The following is a 25,446-nucleotide window of genomic DNA, read 5'->3' as shown; positions in this document are numbered from 1 at the left end:
ACTCACGATCATACAGGCTTCACCCCACGACATGTCACCGGGGTGTCGCCTGTATGGTCGTGAGTAGTCTCCTCAGTTGCCCAAAGAGTCGTAGCGTCTTTCTGGTCGCCACTGGATTTTCAACATGTTGAACATTTTCGCCGATTGCAAACATCTATGACGGGTGCCGGCAATCGCGTAAGTGGGACAAACCCATAGGAATGTCATTGTGCCATTGCTGGCAATTAAAAATTCCTGCCTCTCTTGTCTTAGTTGAATTTTTGAATGCATCATCACTCCACTTAAGCAATTGACACTTAAATTGAAATGTGGTTCCAAATAATTGCTTCACTGCGCAGTAAAGCCTTTTTATGCGTATTATAGATTGCGGTTATGTTGCATCATTTTCACCTTTGTTATAAGATACATTCAAAATTTAAATCTGCATCTCACACTTACTATTTCGGAAAATATTAATTAGTGGTTAGTTGACAAGTGGTTAAAGAGTCGTACTTTGATTTTCTTTTTGGGCTACCTAGGTCCCACTATTAAAGCAGAACAAGCTTGTGGTACGCTTTAGGTCAGATTAATTTATTCAGCGAAGATAGAATAGAATAGAATAGAATGCTATTTATTGTCATTCAAACCTAGGTTTGAACGAAATTCCATTTCTACAGTTTTTTACATTACAAACACAATCCAAGACCCACACTTAACACAGTTTACATAAACATCCATCACAGTGAGTCTCCAACATCTCCTCACTGTGATGGAAGGCAAAGTCTTTATCTCTTCCCTTTGTTCCTTCTCCCGCGGTTCAGCAGTCCAACTGCAGTGTCGAGGCGAACTGGGTTCCGATGTTAAAGCCCCCGGCGGGCGATGGTAAGTCCTGAGGCCGTTTAAGCCACGTCGGGCAATGTTAGGCCCCGGCTCCATGTCCTTAAATCCGCGATTCCAGCGGGAGAAGTCGCCGTTGCGGAGCTCGGAAAAGCGGTCTCCCACCAGGGACCTGCGAGCTCCCGATGTTCCCGTCCACCGGGTCTGCGGCCGGTGCTTCCGAACTCCAAAGTCGGGTCGCAGCCGCACGCCACCACAGCTCTTCCCGCTCCGAAGTTGGCCAGCTCCGCGATGTCAGTTCCGCAGGCTCTGCAACTGGAGCCCTCAGGTTAGTCCCGGCCGGAGGTCGCCGCCGGCTCCACGATGTTAGGCCCAAAGACATCCGAGACCCGACAGGGAATAGTCGGGTCCCCGCACAGGGAAGAGATTAACGGTTTCCCCCACAGCCCCCCCCACCACCCCCCACATATACACAGCTAAAAAAAAATAATAAAAACTGACTCAAAGACATACATTTAACAAGACAAAAATAAAAAAAGACAGACGACTGTAGTCGAGCCGCTGCCATTAGGCGCCGCCACTCCCACAAATACCTTTAATATCTACAAGACCAGGGTCCCTCTATCTACTTGCCCCTGCTGCACCTTGTTGCCTCCTGGCAATTGAGTCTAACGAAGGGTCTCAACCCGAAACATCACGCATTCCTTTTCTCCGGAGATGCTGCATGTCCCGCCGAGTTACTCCAGCATTTTGTATCTATCTTCGATTTAAACCAGCATCTGCAGTTCCTTCCTACAGAAAAGTTTATTTTAGTTTAGTTTCGAGATACAGTGTGGAAACAGGCCCATCGGCTCACTGAGTCCACGTCAACCAGTGATCATGTTACACTAGCACATACTACACACCAGGAGCAATCTACAATTTTACCCAAGCCAATTAACCTACAAAACTTGTACGTCTTTGGAAGAATGTGGGAGGAAACCGGAGTACCCAAAGATAACCCCCGCAGTCACAAGGAGAGAGCATAAACTCTGTACAGGCAGCATCCGTGGTCAGGATCGAACCCGGGTCTCTGGCGCCGTAAGACAGCCATTGTACCGCTGTGCCACTGTGCCGTAGCAAGGCACATGAGGTGCATGAGATCCATGAGATACTTTCAGTTAAATATCCTTTGCGTGCTGTTTTAATGATAGGTTCGATGCCTTTGCTAAAATGGCCGTGCAAAGACATATAAGCAAATAATAATCCTGCTGGTAATTTATAATATTTAGCTTTCTTATGTGTTGCCTAGCAATACAGAAATCTATTAACCATTGCCTGAGGGGCGTGTTTATTAACCGATTCTAAGAAAGCAGCACTTTCCGAAGATATACTATGCAACCATATCCTGAGGCAATGGAATGTAATTATATATTTAATAATAATAATAATAATGGATGGGATTTATATAGCGCCCTTCTAATACTCAAGGCGCTTTACATCGCATTATTCATTCACTCCTCAGTCACACTCGGTGGTGGTAAGCTACTTCTGTAGCCACAGCTGCCCTGGGGCAGACTGACGGAAGCGTGGCTGCCATTCTGCGCCTACGGCCCCTCCGACCACCACCAATCACTCACACACATTCACACACAGGCAAAGGTGGGTGAAGTGTCTTGCCCAAGGACACAACGACAGTATGCACTCCAAGCGGGATTCGAACCGGCCACCTTCCGGTCGCCAGCCGAACACTTAGCCCATTGTGCCATCTGTCGTCCCATATATTTGTACTATGCTTCATTTAAAAAGCATCAATTTTCACGTTTGATTTAATTCAAATTTAAAATCAGTGAAGGGTGCCTTGACAGCATGTTGCCAATTTGATTTTTAAGGAACAAATAAGTAATTTGTAACGCCTGCATTCTCAGTTACACTTTTCCACACTCTCCCTGAATTACTTCAATACAGCGATTTTGCATGCAGGTTGCTGCAGTTAAGTTTAATAGTTGGCTTATAAACATCAGGCCCGGATGGGTGGTGGTGGAGGCAGATGTGACAGAGGCGTTTAAGAGACTTTTAGATACGCACATGGAAGCGCAGGGAATGGAGGGATGTGGATCATGTGCAGGCAGATGAGATTGGTTTAACTTGGCATCATTTAGCCAGAGTGTGGTAAAGTTATGGAATCCATGGCCACAAACGGCTGTGGAAGCCAAGTCATTGGATATTTTTCAAGCAGTGACTGACGGTGATTGTAAGGGTGGCAAAGGCTATGGGGAAAGAGGCCAGGAGAAAGGGTTGAGAGGGAAAGATAGATCAGCCATGATTGAATGGCGGAGTAGACTGTTTACTTTACTTTAGAGATACAGCGTGGAAACAGGCCCTTTGGCCCACCAACTCCGTGGCGACCAGCGATCTCCCATACACTAGCACTATCCTATACACTGGGGATAATTTACCATTTTTACAAGCCAATTAACCTACAAACCTGTACGGCTTTGGAGTGTGGGAGGAAACCGAAAACTCACCCGATAAACAACAGACAATAGACAATAGGTGCAGGAGTAGGCCATTCAGCCCTTCGAGCCAGCACCGCCATTCATTGTGATCATGGCTGATGTTATGCGCTCCCTCTGCTGGTGTTAATTATGTACTAACCTGTTTCTCTGATTTCCATTAGTACCTCCTGCTGCCTGGCTGCTCCTGTACCTGATTGCCGTAACACTGATCATCCCCAATCAGTACCCCATTCCTTCCTTCTCCCCATATTCCCTGGTGTATAGCGGAGATACCCTATTTTTAAGAGCCCTATCTAGCTCTCTCTTGAAAGCATCCAGAGAACCCGCCTCCACAGGCAGAGAATTCCACAGACTCACCACTCTCTGTGAGAAAAAAGTTTTCCTCGCGATCACAGGGAGAACGTACAAACAAACGTACAGAGAGCATCCACAGTCAGGATCGAACCCGGGTCTCTGGCGCTGTTAGGCAACAACTCTACCGCTGTGCCACGATGCCGCCCTTGATGGGCTGAATGGCCTCATTCTGCTCCTATGACGGATGAACTTATCATGTCTGACACAAACGTTGTGGGCCGAAGGGCCCACTGTTTCATGTCCTATTTGTTCTTAAAATTATGTCAGGTCTGGGAGAGATCTGGGGAAAATGTACTTTACAGTAATCACTTCAGTAAATATTCAAATATTGTTTCAGTACCACATAAGCAAGTTGTCGCTACTATCTGAACCGCAAGACTACACGAACGAGCAAGATGTGGATGAAGTAGAGGCCGCTCTGACCAGTCTTGAGGTGACTCTTGAAGGTGGAAAAATTGACAACATTTTGGTGAGAAGCCTTTTTTTAATAGTTTTATGCTTCTACGTTTTCCTGAAAAAAAATGTATTCCAATATTTTAGGGTTTTTTTAGTTTTAGAGTTACAGTGCGGAAACAGGCCCTTTGGCCCACCGAGTCCACATTTACCAGCCATCCCCGCACATTTACGCTATCTTACTCTAGGGACAATTTTTACATTTATACCAGACCAATTAACCTACATATCTGTACATTTTTTGGGTGTGGGAGGAAACCGATGTTCTCGGAGAAAACCCATGCAGGTCACGGGAAGAATGTAGAAACCCTGAACAGACACGCACCTGTAGCCAGGATCGAACCTGGTGCTGTAAGTGCTGTAAGGCAGCAACTCTACTGCTGCGCCGCCGTGCCACCAGTTATCAGTCAAATCATTCCAGATGTTTATGATATTGCCTGAAGAAGGGTCCCAACCGAAAACATCACTTGCCCATTCCCTCTCCAGATGCTGCCTGGCCCGCTGAGTTCCTCCAGGGCTTTGTGTTTTCTTGGCGATGTTATAGTCAAACAGCACGGAAACAAGCCCAACTTGCCCATGCCAACCAAGATGCCTTATCTACACCAGTCCCACCTGCCCGCATTTGGCCCATATCGCTCTAAACCTTTCCAATTAATTTACCCATCCCAATTCCTTTAAATGTTGTAACAGTACTTCCATCAACTACCTCACTGGTAGCTCATTCCGTATGTATACCCACCATCCTCCATATACGGTTCCATGTATCTATCTGGTTATTGTGATGCAGCTGGTATTTTATTGTATTCTGTGCTTTAAAATGAATACAAAATTCAATATTTGTGTCAAAGAGCAATTTTGTAAACTTGTCATAAATTAATTTGCTATAAAATAAAACCTTGGATAAATGATCATTACTTTGGAGTGTAGGTAGGATCAATAATTTCATTGCACAACTTCCATTCAGAAAGCAACATTTTTGGGGGGGAATTCCATATTGATACTTTCTTGCTCCCCAACCCTGCACCCCCTCCACCACCCTGCCTCTCGCCATTAAACTTCAAGCACAGTAGGGAGAAGCAACATTAAGGGGACCTTGTTCATTATGTACATTTTGTTTAGTTTAGTTTAGAGATACAGCACGGAAACAGGACCTTCGGCCCACCGAGTCCGTGCCGACCAAGTCAAGAGAGTTTATTGTTATGTGTCCCAGATAGGACAATGAAATTCTTGCTTGCTGCAGCACAACAGAATATAGTAAGCATAAATACAGAACAGTTCAGTGTGTCTATATAGCATAGACCATGTATATACACATAAATACACAGATAAAGTGCAATAGGCTGTTATAGTTCAGGGTTTGATTGCTAGCGAGTTTAATAGTCTGATGGCTGTGGGGAAGAAGCTGTTCATGAACCTGAATGTACCAGATTTCAGGCTCCTGATCCTTCTACCTGATGGCAGCGGAGAGATGAGTGTGTGGCCAGGATGGTGTGGGTCCTTGATGATGCTGGCAGCCTTTTTGAGGCAGCGACTGCGATAGATCCCCTCGACGGTAGGGGAGGTCAGAGCCGATGATGGACTGGGCAGTGGTCACAACTTTCTGCATTCTTTTCCGCTCCTGGACGCTCAGGTTGCCGAACCAAGCCATGGTGCAATCAGTCAGCATGCTCTCGACTGTGCACCTGTAGAAGTTCGAGAGAGTACTCTTTGACATACCGACTCTCCGTAATCTTCTCAGGAAGTAGAGGCGCTGATGAGCTTTCTTTTTAATTGCATCAGTGTTCTCGGACCAGGAAAGATCTTCGGAAATAAGCACGCCCAGGAATTTGAAGTTCTTGACCCATTCCACCATTGTTCATATAAACGGGATTGTGGTTCCCTATCCTACCCCTTCCAAAGTCCACAATCAGTTCCTTGGTTTTGCTGGTGTTGAGAGACAGGTTATTGTGCTGGCAGCGATTCCTGCACACTAATGCTACCCTACTTACATTTACACCAAGCCAATGAACCTACAAACCTGTACGTCTTTGGAGTGTAGGGGGAAACCGAAGATCTCGGAGAAAACCCACGCGGTCACGGGGAGAACGTACAAACTCCGTACAGATAGCACCCGTAGTCGCAATCGAACCCGGGTCTCCGGCAGCGCAAGCGCTGCAAGGCAGCAACTCTACCGCTGCGCCACCGTGCTGAACATACACTACTTTACAGTCTTGCGTTATGTTAATGCCATATAGAAACCTTTTAATAAAATACCGGCTTTTACGAATTTGGATCACAGACAACAATGCAAGAAGGATGATGTACGGCACTATTTTTTAAAAACATTTCAATTTACAAAGTAAAAGACTGTTGATTTACGATACAATACGACAGGACTATATTTATCACAGGAGGGAAATTCAGAAATTAGTTATGGGAACACACACCTTCATAAATAATTGTACATTTGGCTACAAGCATCGTCTAATTTCTTTAGAAACAAAGATCTGTAGATGCTGGTTAACACACAAAAGGACACAAAGTGCTGGAGTAACTCGGCAGGTTAGGCAGCATCTCTGGAGAACATGGACAGGTGACTTTTCATGTGTAGAAAGGAACTGCAAATGCTAGTTGTATACTGAGGATAGACACAAAGTGCTGGAATAACTCAGCGGGTCTGGAGAAAAAGAATGGGTGACTTTTCAGGCGGGGACCCTTCTTCAGACTTTGGGTCCTAACCTGAAATCTCATCCATCCTTTTTCTCCAGATGACTTTTTGACCCGAAACGTCACCAATCCACGTTCTCCAGAGATGCTGCCTGACCCGCTGAGTTATTCCAGCACTGTCCCACTTTGGCGACTGCCAGGGACTAGTTTTAATGGAATTCACCTGGCGATAACCTACGACAACCTACGACAACCTATGACAACCTACAACAGCAAAATTGTCGCCACTGTTGCCGAAAAATATTCAACATGTTGAAAATTTTGCGGCAGTCGCCTGTGGTCGCCCAAAAAAATCGCTTAAGTGTGACAGACCCATGACTCCAGCACTTTGTGTTCTTTCATCTTATTTCTGCTATTCTTGTTTTTAAATGGCGGTTCTTCCTGAGCTGTTATTACCGAAAAGATTGAGTACATTTCTGATGTACTTTAGACATTTTGTTGTTCCAAACCACTCATTGTAAAAGAATAAATCACGGTAAACAGTTTAGCAATTAAATGCAGTGACAAAATGATTGTGTAAAAACAGCTCTTGCTTGAATTTCCTGAGAAGCCAGTAATGAATGATGACATTTCAATTTAACATTTCTGCTCACAGCAAAGATTTTTCGGTCTTAACTGCAGTGAGAATTGAAAGAGATGTATAATTAACATAAGCATTTGATAACACATCCATGCCTCAATGCTTCAAAGTTATTTCTTGCCTCCCTTTGATTCTGTGCTATTAACAGGTGCAGTTTCCGCCTCTAGAGTAGCTACTGAGTGGGATGTGAATGACTACATCAATTCTTTCTCTCCTCAGTTGCAACCTCGCCAACTGCAGCTACTTTTTCCATCTCCACTAACTCAACCCCCCCCCCCCCCCCCCCCCCCCCCCCCCCATGATTAGGGCGGCACATTGGCGTCATAGACCACGGTTCGATCCTGACTACGGGTGCTGACTGAACGGAGTTTGTACGTTCTCCCCGTCACCGCGTCGATTTTCCCCGAGATCTTCGGTGCCCCCCCACACCCCAAAGATGTACAGGTTTGTAGGTTAATTGGCTTGGTGTAAATGTAAATTGTCCCTAGTGTGTGTAGGATAGTGTTAATGTGCGGGGATCGCTGGTCAGTGTGGAATCGGTGGGCCAAAGAACATGTTTCCACGCTGTATCTATAAACAATACTAAACTAAACACCAAACAGTACAACACAGGAACGGGCCCTTCGGCCCACAATGTTTGTGCCGAACAAGATGCCAAGTTAAACTGATCTCATCTGCCTGTATATGATCCATATCCCTCAATCCCCTGCACTTACAGTATATGTGCCGATCTAAAAACCTCTTAAACGGCACTAACATATTTGTAAGGTTCATTGGCTTCTGTAAATTATTCCAAGTGTGCAGGATGCGAAAGTGGGATAGTTCATAAGGTCATATGGAACAGGAGTAGAGTTAGGCCATTTGACCCATCAAGTCCACTCTGCCATTCAATCATGGCTGATCTATCTCTCCCTCGTAATCCCATTCTCTGGCCTTCTCCCCATAACCCCTGACACCCGTACTAATCAAGAACTGGAACTGGTGTGAATTGGTGATAATGGTCGGCATGGACGCTGTGGGCCAAAGGGCCTGTTTCCATGCTGTGTCACTAAAATAAACTATCAAAATATGAGGAACATTGACAGAGAAAAGAAGTGGAAGGGCAGCATAAATGGAGGAACAGCAAAGTCTGAAGAGTACAAAAAATATTTAAGAAATTTTACTTTTTAATAAAATCTACCAAATGAGGAGTTTATTTCCTGAAGAACAAATTAAACTTCATCCTGAATCCAATTGCTTGGAAAGATACAGTTGCTGTTTTACATAAATATGAATTTGCATTCAACAAAATCACATTCTAGACAATAGACAATAGGTGCAGGAGTAGGCCATTCGGCCCTTCGAGCCAGCACCGCCATTCAATGTGATCATGTCTGATCATCCCCAATCAGTACCCCGTTCCGGCCTTCTCCCTATATCCCCTGACTCCTCTATTTTTAAGAGCCCTATCTAACTCTCTCTTGAAAGCATCCAGAGAACCTGCCTCCACCGCCCTCAGAGGCAGAGAATTCCACAGACTCACCACTCTCTGTGAGCAAAAGTGTTTCCACGTCTCCATTCTAAATGGCTTGCTCCTTATTCTTAAACTGTGGTCCCCGGTTCTGGACTCCCCCAACATCGGGAACATGTTTCCTGCCTCTAGCATGTCCAAGCCCTTCACAATCTTATATGTTTCAATGAGATATCCTCTCATCCTTCTAAACTCCAGAGTGTACAAGCCCAGCTGCTCCATTCTCTCAGCATATGACAGTCCCGCCATCCCGGGAATTAACCTTGTAAACCTACGCTGCACTCCCTCAATAGTAAGAATGTCCTTCCTCAAATTAGGACATTAATATTGTGCCTTGATATTTTCTAACATGTGGTCTGTTTACATTTGTATTTTTCCAACGAATGTAAGGTTAATTAACATGCTTTAAAAATAATTACACTACCTGTTTTTATTCTAGGAGGACATAACTGACATCCCAAAGTTAGCAGATTATCTTAAAATGTTTAGGTAAGTATATGAATACTGTGAGTATAGCCAATCTTGCACAATATATATAAATGTATGATTACTCACTATTTCATTCAAAAATTGGAGAAAGTGTTGTGAATAGATTGCAATTACTGATTTAGGGAGTGGGGCAAGATATTTTTCTGCATTAGTGCAGTATAGCATGGAAATTTATTTGCTAAACATTCATACTATCACAACGTTCAAAAAATATTTAGGATATGGGCCAAACACAGGCAGGTGGGACAAGTGTAGATGGGGCATGTTGGCCAAGTATAGTCAAAGGGTCTGGCTCCATGCTGTATGACTCTATGACTCTATTAAATCTTAATGTTAATAGAGCTCTGACCAATGTTAATGTCTTTGTTATATGATTCATTCTTCAATAGGATGCTTTTAAATTTCAAAAACTCACACCCCTCTCTAATGAACCCTGCATTCTCATCTTGAGTATCATACCAATGGGGTTGAGTTACTATATCACTATTTGGATTTATACTGTACAAAAGATAGGCACAAAAGGCTGGAGTAACTCAGCGGGCCAGGCAGCATCTCTGGAGAGAAGGAATGGGTGATGTTTCGGGTCGAGACCCTTCCTCGGTCCCGCTGACTTACTCCAGCATTTTGTTTCTATCTTCGGTTTACTGTACAATATATATTCCAAATAGATATTTTCAAAAACTCTCTTGACCGATCGGGATTTTTCCAACACTTCAATGTAAACTTCAATGCCGTTTTTGCATTTACTGTACTCTTAAGATTTGGTTGTAGCTACATTTTTTCCTGTTAAGTACCAAAAGGCACAGTGGCGCATCGGTAGAGTTGCTGCCTCACAGACCAGAGACCCGAGTTCGACCCTAATCTCGGCTGCTGTCTGTGTGGAGATTGCACGTTTTCCCGGTGACCATGTAGATTTCTTCCAGGTGCGCTGGTTTCCTCCCGCATCATGGGTTTGTACTTTAATTGGTAACTGTAAATTCCCCGCAGTGCACTTTGAGTGGATGAGGAAAGTACGATACCATAGAACTAGTGTGAACAGGAGATCGATGGTCAGTGTGGACTTGGTGGGCCAAAGTGCCTGTTTCCATGCTGTATCTCATAAGGTCATAAGGCCATTAGTGAATGAAGTGGAATTAGACTATTCGACCCATCAAGTCTACTCCACCATTCAATCATGGCTGATCTATCTCTCCCTCCTAACTCCATTCTCTTGTCTTCTCCCCATAACCTCTGATACCTGTACTAATCAAAAATCTATCTATCTCTGCCTTGGCCTCTACAGCCTTCTGTGGCAAAGAATTCCACAGATTCACCATCCTCTGACTAGAAATTTCTCCTCATCTTCCTAAAAGAATGTTCTTTAATTCTGAGGTTATGACCTCTAGTCCTAGACTCTGCCACTAGTGGAAACATCCTCTCCACATCAACTCTATCCAAGCCTTTCACTTTTCTGTATGTTTCAATGAGGTCCCCCCTCATTCTTCTAAACTCCATCGAGTACAGGCCTATTGCCGACAAACACTCACCATAGGTTAACCTATTTATTCCTGGGATCATTCTCGTAAACCTTCTCTGGCCCCTTTCCAGAGCCAGCACATCCTTCCTCAGATATGGTGTCCAAAATAAAATTCATCTCTAAACTAAATTAAGAGATGGCATTTATTCACAATGCATGGCTGGATAATGAACAAAGATACGACAGTGATATTGTCAATGACATCTTCAATCACGATTTGTCTTGGCGCGTTGCAATATTTAACCAGTGATAGGTGGAAGTGTTGCATTTTGTTTTAATAGAAATTGGATGGCAGTATTTTATGAGATGATGGATTAATATAGAAATGGATTTTAAAGGAAATGTAATTGCAAATCATTGAATTCTTCACAACTGCAGTGATGGTTTCACTTGCACCAGTTTGTTTTCTCACTATTTATTCATATTTCAGGCCTAAAAAACTGCTGCTGAAAGCCTACAAGCAGTACTACTTCATTTTTAAAGATACATGTCTATCGTACTTTAAGAACAGAGACCTTTCGCAAGGAGAACCAATTGAACAATTGAACTTGAGAGGTGAGAAACTCATTTACAAGTAAATCAAAGCCAGCAAATTGGTCCTAACCAAAGAAGGGTTTCGACCCGAAACGTTGCCTATTTCCTTCGCTCCACAGATGCTGCCTCACCCGCCGAGTTTCCCCAGCATTTTTGTCTACCTTCGATTTTCCAGCATCTGCAGTTATCAGAATGCCAATATTACTTTAGTAATTACATTTCTAAGAGAGTGATGATGGTCACAAAAAGCTGGAGTAACTCAGCGGGACAGGCAACATCTCTAGAGAGAAGGAATGGATGGACGTTTGGGGTCGAGACCCTTTTTCAGATCTCAACCCAAAACGTCACCCATTCCTTCTCTCCAGAGATGCTGCCTGTCCCGCTGAGTTACTCCAGCTTTTTGTGTCTATCGTCGGTTTAAACCAGCATCTGCAGTTCCTTCTTACACAGAATGAAGATGGTATACTTTATAAATATCTCCCACATGCAATTTAATTGTCATTTAATTGCTGTTAAAGTCTCAACATTTTAGCTAGAAAAAAATTGGTCTATTAAATCGCAAAACTGAAGGAATGCCCACAGTGTTCTGATCTACAAGACAACGGAAGAATTTTGCTGAAAAATCGATGTAGCCTTTAGGCATTTCATTGACATCTGTAACGAACACTTTAAAAATGATCTGTATTACCGTGAAGAGAAATCAGTCCTCGGCTTTGGAAGGTAACTTTGAATTTTCCTTGAGGCAAAAAGCTTCTAACATTGAGGGAGGAGAAACCAAATGGATTTTGGAGAAGGAACATTGTAAGAAATTGCTCGTTGATTATTTTCAGCTCACCAAGTCTCATCTAGATTGGAACTATTCATCAATGTTTAAAAAAAACTCCAGCTGTAAATAATTCCGACCTCAACCACTGAATATCCTAAGGCACTTTGGAGTCAATAAATCACTTTGAAAAACTTAATTACAAGTTCACAAGTTTTAGGAGTAGAATTAGGCCATTTGGCCCATCGAATCTACTCCACCATTCAATCGTTGCTGATCTCTGCCTCCTAATCCCATTTTCCTGCCTTCTCCCCATAACCCATGACACCCGTTCTAATCAAGAATTTGTCTATCTCTGGCGTGCAAATATCCACTGACTTGGCCTCCACAGCCCTCTGACTGAGTTCCACAGATTAACTACCCTCTGACTAAGTTACTGATGTTCTACAATAATGCTGGCCACATTTCGTTCCTTTTGAGGTCTTATCCACCAGGGTCAAATCTTCCAATAATTGGCTGAAGGTACTTCCCTCATTTGCCTCAAAAGTAACTTTCTGAAAACCTGTGGGAAGGAACTGCAGATGCTGGTTTAAACCGAAGATTGACACAAAAACCTGGAATAACTGAGCGGGCCACACAGCATCTCTGGAGTAAAGGATTAGGTGATGTTTCGGGTTGAGACCCTTCTTCAGACTGAGAGTCAGGGGAAAGGGAAACAAGAGATATAGATGGTGTTAGAGAGATATGGAACAAATGAATGAAAGATATTGGGCACGGTGGCACAATGGTAGAGTTGCTGCCCTACAGCACTTGCAGCGCCAGAGACGCGGGTTCGATCCCAACTACGGGTGCTGTCTGTATGGAGTTTGTACGTTCTTTCTGTGACCATATGGGTTTTCTTTAAGATCTTCGGTTTCCTCCCATACTTCAAAGTCGTACAGGTTGAAGATTAATTGGCTACTTGGTATAATTGTCCCTAGTGTGCGTAGATAATGTTAATGTGCGGGGATCGCTGGTCGGTGCGGACTCGGTGGGCCTGTTTCCGCGCTGTATCTCTAAACTAAACTAAATTAATATGCAAAAAAGTAATGATGATAAAGGAAATAGGTCATCGTTAGCTGTTTGTTAGGTTAGGACGAGTACGGACAATGAGACTCAATAAGACAACTTTGAAGCTGGCACAACTTGAGGTGGGGCAGGGATGGTGAGAGAGGGAATGAGTTATAAGCTACCCAAGTGAAATATGAGATGCTGTTCCTCCAATTTGCGTTTGGCCTCACTCTGACAATAGAGGAGGCCTCGGACAGAAAGGTCAGTGTGTGAATGGGAAGGGGAATTAATGTGTTTGGATAGCGGGAGATTGGGTAGGTTCCAGTCGACTAATCTAATCAAGGGACATTTTCCCTACTTGAATTTATAACTAGAGTACATAATTGCCATTGTTTATAAAATCTACCTTAAAAAGAACATGTTTTTTCATATAGTCATATATAGTCACAAATTTGCAACTATGCATTAAACTACCTTCCCACAGTATCTCAACAATAGGGTTCCACTAGAAATGGAACTACTTGAAGAGCACCATAGCCTAAACGTTCATAGGCAATATGTGGGTCAGGCAGTATCCCTGCAGAACATGGATATGGAAACCAAAACTCTACCCAGTAGTCCAGGTGCAATCTCACCAAAGCCCTTTATCATTAAGCTCTAAGGAATAAAGTCCCAGTCTGCCCAATCTCTCCTTTTCGCTGAGGCCCTTGAGTCTTGGCAACCTGTGTGAAAAGGTTACCCTTCAGATTCCTATTAAATCTTGTCCCCTTCACCTTAAACCTGCCCTCTGGTCCTCGATTCACCTACTCAGTCCTCGATTCAACTACTCAAGAGACTCTGTGCATCTACCTTATCTATTCCTCTCATGATTTTACACACCCCTCATCCTCCAGCACTCCAAGGAATAGAATCCCAGCCTGCTCAACCTTCCCCTATAGCTCAGACCCTCTAGTCCTGGCAACATCCTTGTAAATCTTCTCCGTACCCTTTCCAGCTTGACAACATCTTTCCTATAACACGGTGCATAGAACTGAACACAATACTCCAAATGTGGCCTCACCAACGTCTTATACAACTGCAACATGACCTTCCAACTATACTCAATGCCCGGACTGTTGAAGGGCAATGTGCCAAAAGTCTTTTTGATTTTTGTTTCCTCATTTGTTCTCTCACTTAGCTGTTTGGTTTGAAACTCTGCTTAATCTAGGATGTGAAGTAGTGCCGGACGTCAATATAGCTGCGCAGAAATTTGGGATCAAGCTGCTGATTCCTGTGTCTGACGGCATGAATGAAATTTACATAAAATGTCAAAATGTAAGTATCGACATCAGTTTGTGAAGCAGAGAGTCTCTCAGCACCCACCAACTATCAGAAATGGCAAGAACTAGCAAACACTCTTTGGGATCTCAAACCTTATCTCTACCTGGCTGAGCAGAATTCCCCAATAGTCAATAGAGTTATATATTTTGGGACCAAGCCATCCTCACTGTCCACACTATCATTTAGTTTAGTTTACTGTCACGCGTACCGAGGTACAGTGGAAAGCTTTTGTTGCTTTCATCATGCTTTCCACGGTGTTCTTGAAATGGGCGGCACGGTGGCACAGCGGTAGAGTTGCTGCCGTACAGCTCCAGAGTCCCAGGTTCGATCCCGACCACAGGTACTGTCTGTACAGAGTGAGTTTTCCCCGGGTGCTCCAGTTTCCTCCCACACTCCCAAGACTCTCTATCTACAAGGGAGCCCTCCCCCTTTACATCGGGGACCTGGGGTGGAGAGTATTGCACAAAGCCGTGGCCTGTAATAGGTATTTGAGCCGGTTCACGGACTCTTCCCCTGCTTGTCATTTCTGCGGTGAGGAAGAGACCGTGTTCCATGTGTACATAGAGTGTGAGAGGTTGCAGCCACTGTTCGAATATCTGAAAGGGCTGCTCCTCAAGTTTTGGCTACATTTTAGTCCAACACTATTAATTTATGGGCACCCGGTGCAGAGGGGGGAAGGATGGGAGGGAGGAGGGGGATCTCCCTGTCGGTCTGCTCCTGGGCCTGGCCAAGATGGCCATTCGCGGGTCCAGGCAGCGGGCAGTCGATGGTCGCACAACGGTCAGCTGCCTGCCCCTTTTCCGGGGTTACGTCCGTGCCCGCGTGTCCCTGGAGAGGGAACACGCGGTGTCCACGGGGACTGTGGAGGCCTTCTGTGAACGCTGGTCACCGCAGGAGGTTGAATATATTATAGATAAAAATGTTAATATTTTAATTTGATAATTTTGTTTAAGTGTTTTCTAAATTGTTTGAGCTTTCTACCTTCCCTTGTAAATTGTACATTTGTTTAAAAATCTAATAAAAAAACCTTTCTGGAAAATAAAAGAAAAAAAAAAGACATGCTGGTGCGTAGGTTGGTTGGCTTCCGTTAAAACAAATTGTAAATTGTCCCTTGTGTGTGGGATAGTGCTAGTGTTCGCTGGTTGGCGCGGTGGGCCGAAGGGCCTGTTTTCACAATGCTGCTCTCCAAGGAATAGAGTCCTTGCATGCTCAACCTCTCTCTATAGCTCAGGCTGTCGAGCCCTGGCAACGTCCTCATAAATCTACTCTGCACCATTTATCTACCATGAGTCCGTGCCAACCAACGATCCCCGCACAATAATGCCATCCCATACACACACTAGGGACAAATTTACAATTATACCGAACCAATTAACCTACAATCCTGTACGTCTTTGGAGTGTGGGAGGGAAACTGGAGATCTCAAACCCTATCTCCCGGAGAAAAACCCACGCAGGTCACGGGGAGAACGTACAAACTCCATACAGACAGCACCCGTAGTCAACATCGAACCCATGTCTCCGACACTCTAAGGCAGCAATTTACTGCTGCACCTTCGTGAATGATTGCCTTCTCAATGATTCTTCTGAATAGAGTCTTTGTGTTTGACTGCAGGAAATACAATATGCTAAATGGATGGCTGCCTGCCGGCTGGCTTCCAAGGGCAAGACCATGGCTGATAGCTCATACCCCATGGAGATTTATAACATTCAGTCGTTCTTGAAGATGAAGGATGTCAATTCTGCCCCTCAGCTGATGCACGGCCCAACAGAAATGGATATGAACCCTGAATCTCTCGTCTCTCCCCGATTCTTGAAGAAGTTCAAAGCCAAACAGGTATTGAAAGACAGTCAGCTTTTTCACTCAGAGGTTGGTGGGTATACAACACGAAACGATATGACAGGACTTTATTTATCCCAGGAGGGAAATTGATCTACTAACAGTCACAAAAACACAAGACACATGAAACATGAAATTAAAGTGACGAGTGGAAAGGCTTGGGGAGAGGGCAAAGATTGGGGAGGGGGGTGGGGGGAAGTATGGGATGAGCTAACTGAGGAAGTAGTTGAGGTCGGTATTCTAACAGTATTTAAATGACACTTGGACATGTACATGTTTGGGAAGAAAGGCAAATGGGACTAATGGGCATCTTGGTCGGCGTGGACGAGTTAGTAGAAGGGCCTGTTTCCATGCTGCATAACTACCTCTATGACTCTATTTTCTTCAATACATAACAACCAGAATGTGTATCACATTATAAAAATAATTTGTGGTGCAATATTTCCATAAAGAGATCTAGGTGATGCATTTCATTCTTTTTACTTGATTCTGTAAAGCATTTGTCCTTGCGTAATCAAATTTTCCATTAAATAAATCAGATTTTATTTCAAGCTTTTAACCTGAGTTTTGTTTCGTGTGTTAAAGCTCATTTTGCAGAAGTACGGGTGAGATGCCTGAGCCTTACCTAACGTCGTTTTTTAAATTATGCATGTGAGAAAGTAGATTAAAGATATGCTACAGTCAAGATTTATTCCCGTAACTGTAATTCATTTATGCAATCTTACTTTGAAATTTTAAGTAACACAGTGTTATTTGGAAATCAGAAAAAAGACACCAAGTGCTGGACAAACCCAAGTGGGTCAGCATCTCTGGGACCTGTACAACCTGAAAATGTGTGGGAAGGAACTGCAGATGCTGCTTTACACCGAAGATGCTCACAAAAAGCTGCAGTAACTCAGCGGGGCAGGCAGCATCTCTGGAGACAAGGAATAGGGTCGAGACCTTCTTCAGACCTATCGATATTCTCCAGAGATGCTACCTGATCCACTGAGCTACCTAGGGGGTTTTGGCCCGAAACATTGCCTATTTCCTTCGCTCCGTAGATGCTGCTGGACCCGCTGAGTTTCTCCAGCATTTTTGTGTACCTTCGATTTTCCAGCATCTGCAGTTCCTTCTTAAACACGAGCTACCTAGCACTTTGTGTCTTTTTTGTTAACCAGCATCTGCAGCTTCTTGTGTCTTCATTGTGTTTTCGAACCAACCAGAATTAGGGATCAGATGACATTTTATACATAGCGTTGTACAAATATGGTTCCCATTCTACAGTGAGCTGAACACCTCGCTTGCAAACATGCTGCAGAGTCATCTCATTCTCACATGGTCCATCTCTGATACTTCCCACAGCGATCTTGACTGTTACTTCCTCCCACCCTACCTCCTGTAAGGACTCCACCACTATTGTATTTGCCACAAGACATCTGCGGCACCGTACACAGGGGGTGGGAATGTGCACACAATTTACCAAGCTGTTACCTCGGTCAAACTGGCCTACAAATTCATTCAGCAATGTTAAAGAGAAAGTTCGATTTAGCTCTTGGGGCTAAAAGAATCAAGGGATATGGGCAAAAAGCAGGAACGGGATGCTGATTTAGATGATCAGCCATGATCATATTGAATGGCGGTGCTGGCTCGAGGGGGCAGAATGGCCTACTCCTGCATCTATTTTTCTATGTTCTATGTTTCTAAATGTTCAATATAACAGTGTATGTTTGTATTCATAAGTTCATAAGTGATGGGAGAAGAATTCGGTCATTCATAGAAACATAGAAAATGGGTGCAGGAGTAGGCCATTCAGCCCTTCGAGCCTGCACCGCCATTCAATATGATCATGGCTGATCATCCAACTCAGTATCCTCTACCTGCCTTCTCTCCATACCCCCTGATCCCTTTAGCCACAAGGGCCACATCTAACTCCCTCTTAAATATAGCCAATGAACTGGCCTCAACTACCTTCTGTGGCAGAGAATTCCAGAGATTCACCACTCTCTGTGTGTTCACCACTCTCTGTTCGACCCATCCAGTCTACTCCGCCATTCAATCATGGCTGATCTATCTCTCCCTCCTAACCCCATTCTCCTGCCTTCTCCCCATAATCCCTGTCACCCATAAACCCATTTATTCAGCAGAGGAATAAATTGAAAGCAAGGTGCGATGCAATGAAGCTACTAGACAGAACAAATCGTCTAGCCGGCTGCACTTTTGAATAAACCAAAGATTCAACAAGCAATTTATTTTCAGTTGACAACACGCATCCTGGAAGCGCATCAGAATGTGGCACAGATGACGTTGGTAGAAGCCAAGATGAGATTCATCCAGGCGTGGCAATCGCTGCCAGAGTTTGGACTTTCATACTTTATAGTCAGGTGAGTTACATGAGATCACAAGAACATTAGGAATATGGCCTCAGCAGTAGAATTGCTGCCTTGCAGCGCCAGAGACCCGGGTTCGATCCTGACTATGGGTGCTTGTCTGTACAGAGTTTGTACGTTCTCCCCGTGACTGTGTGGGTTTTCTCCAAGATCCTCGGTTTCCTCCCACGCTCCAAAGACATATAGGTTTGTAGGTTAATTGGCTAGTGTAAAAATTGTAAAATTGTCCCTAGTATGTTAGTGTGTAGGTTGGTGCTAGTGTGCGGGGATCGCTGGTCGGCACAAACTCGAATTCCACACCATACTGGTAAAGTCTTTAGACTCCTTTGCATCAGAACAAATGAAATGTAGAAAATGGCCCATTTTATTATTTCTGCGTATTCGGGGGAAAAGTGGATACGAAAGAAGTATGATTTTAACTTTGTAAGGATATATTTCTCCAAGTAACTCATACGTGCACTCCATTATTCCTTTAGCAACTCCATAGATAAGGGTATTATGGAAGAAGCCAACATTATTGTTTGCTTTTGCAGATTCAGAGGAACCAAAAAGGATGATTTGCTGGGCATTTCCTACAACCGATTAATAAGAATTGATATGGCAACAGGAGATCCTATCATAACTTGGAGATATAGCAACATAAAACAGTGGAACGTCAATTGGGAAATTAGACAGGTGAGTTACAACTAACGCTTTCATGTCTCCATTTATGCTTACATACATTTATGTTTACATAAAATGATGTTTGCAGTGTACTATGTTTGCATATTCTGTTGTGCTTCTGCAAATAAGAAGTTCAAGTGAGTTTATTGTCATGTGTCCCTGATAGGACGATGAAATTCTTGCTTTGCTTCAGCACACAGAACATAGTAGGCATTGACTACAAAACACACAAATAAATAAACTGATGAAGTGCAAATAACAGATAATGGGTTATTAATGTTCAGAGTTTTGTCCGAGCCAGGTTTAATAGCCTGATAGCTGTGGGGAAGTAGCTATTCCTGAACCTGGTCATAGAAACATAGAAACATAGAAAATAGGTGCAGGATAAGGCCATTCGGCCTTTCGAGCCTGCACCGCCATTTAATATGATCATGGCTGATCATCCAACTCAGTATCCTGTACCTGCCTTCTCTCCATACCCCCTGATCCCTTTAGCCACAAGGGCCACATCTAACTCCCTCTTAAATATAACTCCCTCTTAAATTGCAGTCTTCAGGCTCCTGTACCTTCTACCTGAAGGTAGCAGGGAGATGAGTGTGTGGCCAGGATGGCGTGGGTCTTTGATGATACTGCCAGCCTTTTTGAGGCAGCGACTTCGATAAATCCCCTCGATGGAAGCAAGGTCAGAGCCAATGATGGACTGGGCAGTGTTTACTACTTTTTATAGTCTCTTCCTCTCCAGGGCGCTCAAGTTGCCGAACCAAGCCACGATGCAACCGGTCAGCATGCTCTCATTGTTCCATCTGGGACATATGACAATAAATCACTTTTGACTCTGGAGTTTCAAAAAAGGCTCAATTTAAAATATTAAATCCCAATCGGAAAGGTTTGGAGGGATATGGGCCAAACCCAGACAGGTGGAACTGGTGTAGATGGGGCATTTTGGTCAGTGTGGGCAAGTTGGGCCAAAGGGCCTGTTTCCAAGCTGATTGACTCCACTGCTCCTACTAAGAAACTTGCTACCAGATTTTTGTCATGAGAAAAATTAGTAATGGCGCTGTAAGGACGCAACTCTACTGTTGCTCCACCGCGCTTCCTAGCAGATAAGCCTAACAGATAATTGTGTAGCTTTATAAACGTGAATAATTATGAGATATCAAATTCTATCTGTTGGTACATTAGACTTGTTATGGGGCTGTCCCACTGTACGAGCTAATTCAAGAATTCTCCCGAGTTTCCCCCTATTCGAACTCGGAGAATTACGGTAATAGCCGCTCGTATGTACGCGGGGCTCTCGTGGACATTTTTCAACATGTTGAAGAGTCTTCACGAGCTTACCATGTTTCCCGAGTTCCTGCCGTTAGCGTTGCGAGCCGCTAAAAGGCGTCCCGAGCTCCGAGGTACCCGCAACGTACATTCTATGAGCTTACCACGAGTTTGATTTTATTTTTTAAACTCGGGAGAGCTCGTGAATTAGCTCGTACAGTGGGACAGCCCCTTAACAAAAACCACGGAAATTTTTCTTTAGAAATAGAAGAAAGCACTGCAAAGGCAAGAAGACTATAATGGATGATCAGCCATGCTCACATTGAATGGCGGTGCTGGCTCGAAGGGCCGAATGGCCTACACCTGCACCTGTTGTCTATTGTCTAATTGAATCTCGAAAAATCAAATGCTCCAACCCTGTCATAATCTTCATCTCTGGGTGATATTTTCTGGGAAGGACAGCAAGAGATTAGTCGGACATAGGAGACCATTTTTCAACCCCTTTTTCACTCCTCTGTACCCCTACAACTTTCTTTCACCAACACCGCACCCTCTCCCTTTTTTTTGCTGTGTTATGCAAGCATTTCGTTTTGTTTTTGTTTATTGTCACGAGCACCAAGATACAGTGAAAAGATTTTTGTTGCCTGCTAGTCAGTCAGCGGAAAGACTATACATGATTACTATCGATCGACAGTGTACAGATACAGGATAAAGGAAATGACGTTTAGTGCAAGATAAAGTCCCGTGAAAGATAGTCCGAGGTTCTTCAATGAGGTAGATGATAGCTCAGGACCACTCTCTAGTTGGTGATAGGATGGTTCAGTTGCCTTGATAACAGCTGGGAAGAAGCTGTCCCTGAATTTGGAGGAGTGTGTTTTCACACTTCTCTGCCCGATGGGAGGGGGGGGAGAAGATGGAGTGGTACATTTACTATGAGGTAACTAATGTTAGACAATGAAATTACCAGTGAAATTTAGAGGGACAACCAGAGTACCTGGGGAATAAAAGTTTTTTCACAAGAACGTAGCAGCTCCGTGTTGACACAATCCGAGGTTGGGATTGAACCTGGGTCCTTAAAGCTGTGAGGCAGCAACACAAACTGGCACGGACTCAGTGGGCCGAAGGGCCTGTTTTCGTGCTGTATCTCTACACTAAACTAAACTCATGCCACCACCAATAGATTTATTCTAGGGAAGACAGTGCCATCTAGGGGCAAACTGCTGCATAACGGATGTATGCTTGTTGTCAACTGAACTAATATGGTCCCAAATATTAAGTTGTTGCCTCTTAATTTCAGGTTGAGATCGAGTTTGATCAGAGTACAGCCATAGCACTCACGTGTCTGAATGCAGACTGCAAAACCGTCCACGAATATATTGGAGGATATATCTTTCTGTCAACGCGCTCCAAGGATCAAAATGAAACGCTGGATGAAGAACTGTTTCACAAACTCACTGGGGGTCAGGATTAATGTTAAAGACCCTCCGAACTGCAGCACAACCTCAAGAACAGTTCAGGGAAAGGGCGGAGTCCAAATAAAATCAATTGATAAATAGCTACTACCTATCTTTACAAAAGTTACCTGTAAGAATTGCTTAGTTCTCCACGTATATTGTAACCTTTGAAACGATTATCACAGAATGTGTGCTCTTTGCAGCACTTGTATTCATAAGTTCATAAGTGATAGGAGCAGCATTAGGCCATTCGGCCCATCGTCTAGTCTGCCATTATCATGGCTGATTTATCTCTCCCTCCTAACCCCATTCTCCTGCCTTCTCCCCATAACCCCTGACACTTGTACTAATCAAGAATCTATCTATCTCTGCCTTACAAATATCCATTGACGGCCTCCACAGCTGTCTGTGGCAATGAATTCACTCTTGTGAGTGTGAAAACAGTCACTATTTAATCCTTGCATGTTAACCTCAATGTACACATTGAATGGACAGATGATGGAAAGGTAATAAATAAATGGTGGTACAGAAATCACTGTGAGCTACCTTGGCAACGATTAACATCCTCAAATAAAACAAAACATTATTTGGCATTAGGATAGGATGGCCACTGGTGAAATAGCCTGTTATCTTTCTGAAGCTTGCTTCTGTGCTCACTGAACATTGGCCAGTACAGTCTGAAGGAGGGTCCCAAACCGAAACATCACCTAGACATCTTTCTCAAAAGATGCTGCCTGACCTGCTGAGTTACACTGGCACTTTGTGTCTGAAGAAGGGTTTCGGCCCGAAACGTTGCCTATTTCCTTCGCTCCATAGATGCTGCTGCACCCGCTGAGTTTCTCCAGCATTTTTGTGTACCTGGGATTTTCCAGCATCTGCAGTTCCTTCTTAAACACTTTGTGTCTATCTTTGGTAGAGACCAGTACAACACAGGAAAAGGCCCTTCGGCCCACTATGTTTGTGGCAAACATGATGTGACATTGTGAAGGAAGGAACTACAGATGCTGGTTTGCACCGAAGGTAGACACATAACGCTGGAGTAACTCAGTGGGTCAAGCAGCATCTCTGGAAAAAAGCACCATGTGATGTTTCGGGTCGGGTCTGCAGAAGGGTCTCGACCCGAAACGTCACCTATTCCTTTTCTCCAGAGAGTCTCGCTGAGTTACTGCGGCATTTTGTATCTATCTAGGATGGTTAATCTCTGCCTGCACATGATTCATACCGTGCGCGTGTGTAAAAGTCTCTTAAATGCCTCTGTAGTATCTGCTTCCACCATCACCAATGGAGCATGTTCCAGGCACCAACAATATGCAAATAAACATGTCCTGCACATCTCGCTTTAAGAATGTTGCACGAATCATACCAGTTCAACAGCAGAGTCTTCCTGGCTTTGTGCAAACAACAGTAAAAGATAAAATTGCATAGAGCGGATGGCAAAACACAAAATGCTCAAGGAACTCAATGGGTCAGGCAGCATTTCTAGGGGAAATGGATACGTGACGTTTCAGGTCTACACAACTGATGGCTCTCACCACCTTATAATTTCCTTGCACTGTCAACCATCGCTGCCTGGTGTGGCACGGTGGCGCAGCGAGAGTCGCTGCCTTACAGCACCAGAGACCTGGGTTTGATCCTGACTACGGGCGCTCCGTGTACGGAGTTTGCACGTTATCCCTGTGCCCTCCTGGGTTTTCTCCAGGTGCTCCAGTTTCCTCCAACATTCCAAAGACATGCAGTTTGTAGGTTAATTGGCTCAGTAAAAAAAATAGTCAATTGTCCCTAGTGTGTAGGATAGTGCTAGGATGATCATTGGTCGGCGCAGACTCGGTGGACCAAAGGGCCTGTTTCCGTGCTGTATCTCTGAAGTCTAAAGTTTTGTTTAGTTTGAAAGTAAAGGAGGGGATGGGGTAACTGGAGATAGGAAAACCACAGAACACATAAGGACCGGCAACAGATGAGATCGTACCAAGTCCGTACAGACAGCTCTCATAGTCTAAACTCGTCACCCTGACCTTTCTTTCTTTCTTTCTTTCTCACTCTCTCTCACTGTGATCTCTCTCGCTCACTCGCCTCTTTCCTCCTCTTTGGTTTTACATGCTCCCTTGCGTTCCAGATTGCTTGTTCATCCAAACTCATTCTATTACTTCCTGCACCGTTACTTCCTGGGAAGCAAATAAGGATGAGAAGACAGAACACACCTGGCGCTGAATGCTTTGAGCAAATATTAAAGAGCAGCGGGGATCACACTTTGTCAGCGGTCAGGGAACAGAAGCCAGCCTTTTGCAAATTTTAAAATAGCATGTCAAGAGGAAAGTGGAACAGACACTGACTATACTGTGGACAAGATCTTGTGGTCTGGACCAAACTGCAGGCCATTGGAATGATGCCAGCCTGCCTCATCCTTCCTGTATCAGGATCATTTCAGTTTGGTTGGTTATTTTTAAAAGAACATTCAACACATAACAAATTTATACTTAACGTTGAAAAATTCAGAAATGTGTTAAAGTTTTTAAACAGGATGGGGAGCCTTGATGAGGATTTTCTGGTTATAACACCGGCTTCCTGTGAAGAGAAAAAAACAATCATTCCTGGCATCAGCATTAGCTGTGCAAGTATTGTGTGCAGAGACGGATTTACACCATTTTCATACATGAATAGGTCCATTAATAGACTGCGAGCTAATCTTTGATGGAGCGTTCCGTAACCTAGATGTAAAGCACTAATTGTTTATACTTGAAGGTTACGTTACCCAGTCATGTCCCGGACAAAGCTGAGTGAAAATAGACTGGGGTGGAAAGTTTCTCTTTGGCTACAAGATGGAAATAAATAGTGAGAATTTATTTTAACACCAGACCAGTGGTGGAAAAAGTAAATCCAATTTTACCTTTGGGACCGCGAAAGGTCAGAGAGGCGTGAAGGCAAATAAAGGTGTGACAGGTGAAATGAACAGCACAATGGATGTTGTAAAGAGGAACGGCAGATGCTGGTTTATACCAAAGATAGACATAAAACTCTAGAATAAAGGGCCTGTCCCACTTAGGCGTCATTTGCGCGTCATGCAGATGGCACGCGAAGATTTTGTACATACCAAAATCCTGGCGCGACCGCACGTGACTGCCTACGTCACCACGCATGCGTAATGCACACCATGCGCGCAGGGAGGCCTACAGGGAGGAGGTCCAGCACTTAGCAGCATGGTGCGCTGACAACAACCTGGCCCTTAACTCCAAGAAGACCAAGGAGCTCATTGTAGACTTCAGGAAGTC

At 44.1% G+C, this 25,446-nt stretch overlaps 1 protein-coding gene across 2 annotated transcripts in view; it reads left to right on the top strand.

Annotated features, from left to right (window-relative positions):
* Nucleotides 1-22,281, top strand: part of fermt1 (FERM domain containing kindlin 1) — a 63,009-nt gene extending 40,728 nt beyond the window's left edge. For both annotated transcript variants that reach the window (XM_033026230.1, XM_033026229.1), the window contains exons 8-15: nt 4,006-4,137; nt 9,357-9,406; nt 11,353-11,477; nt 14,477-14,583; nt 16,204-16,425; nt 18,667-18,791; nt 19,331-19,472; nt 22,024-22,281. In XM_033026230.1, the coding sequence (XP_032882121.1) occupies nt 4,006-4,137; nt 9,357-9,406; nt 11,353-11,477; nt 14,477-14,583; nt 16,204-16,425; nt 18,667-18,791; nt 19,331-19,472; nt 22,024-22,197 (1,077 nt within the window). In that variant the 3' untranslated portion in view covers nt 22,198-22,281. The remainder of the gene's footprint in view (nt 1-4,005; nt 4,138-9,356; nt 9,407-11,352; nt 11,478-14,476; nt 14,584-16,203; nt 16,426-18,666; nt 18,792-19,330; nt 19,473-22,023) is intronic.
* Nucleotides 22,282-25,446: the final 3,165 nt, after the last annotated feature.

The sequence above is a fragment of the Amblyraja radiata genome, chromosome 8, assembly GCF_010909765.2.
Source record: "Amblyraja radiata isolate CabotCenter1 chromosome 8, sAmbRad1.1.pri, whole genome shotgun sequence".
Classification (NCBI taxonomy): domain Eukaryota; kingdom Metazoa; phylum Chordata; class Chondrichthyes; order Rajiformes; family Rajidae; genus Amblyraja; species Amblyraja radiata.
The sequence above is the reverse complement of the archived record's forward strand: the minus strand, read 5'-3'. Positions and strand labels throughout refer to the sequence as shown.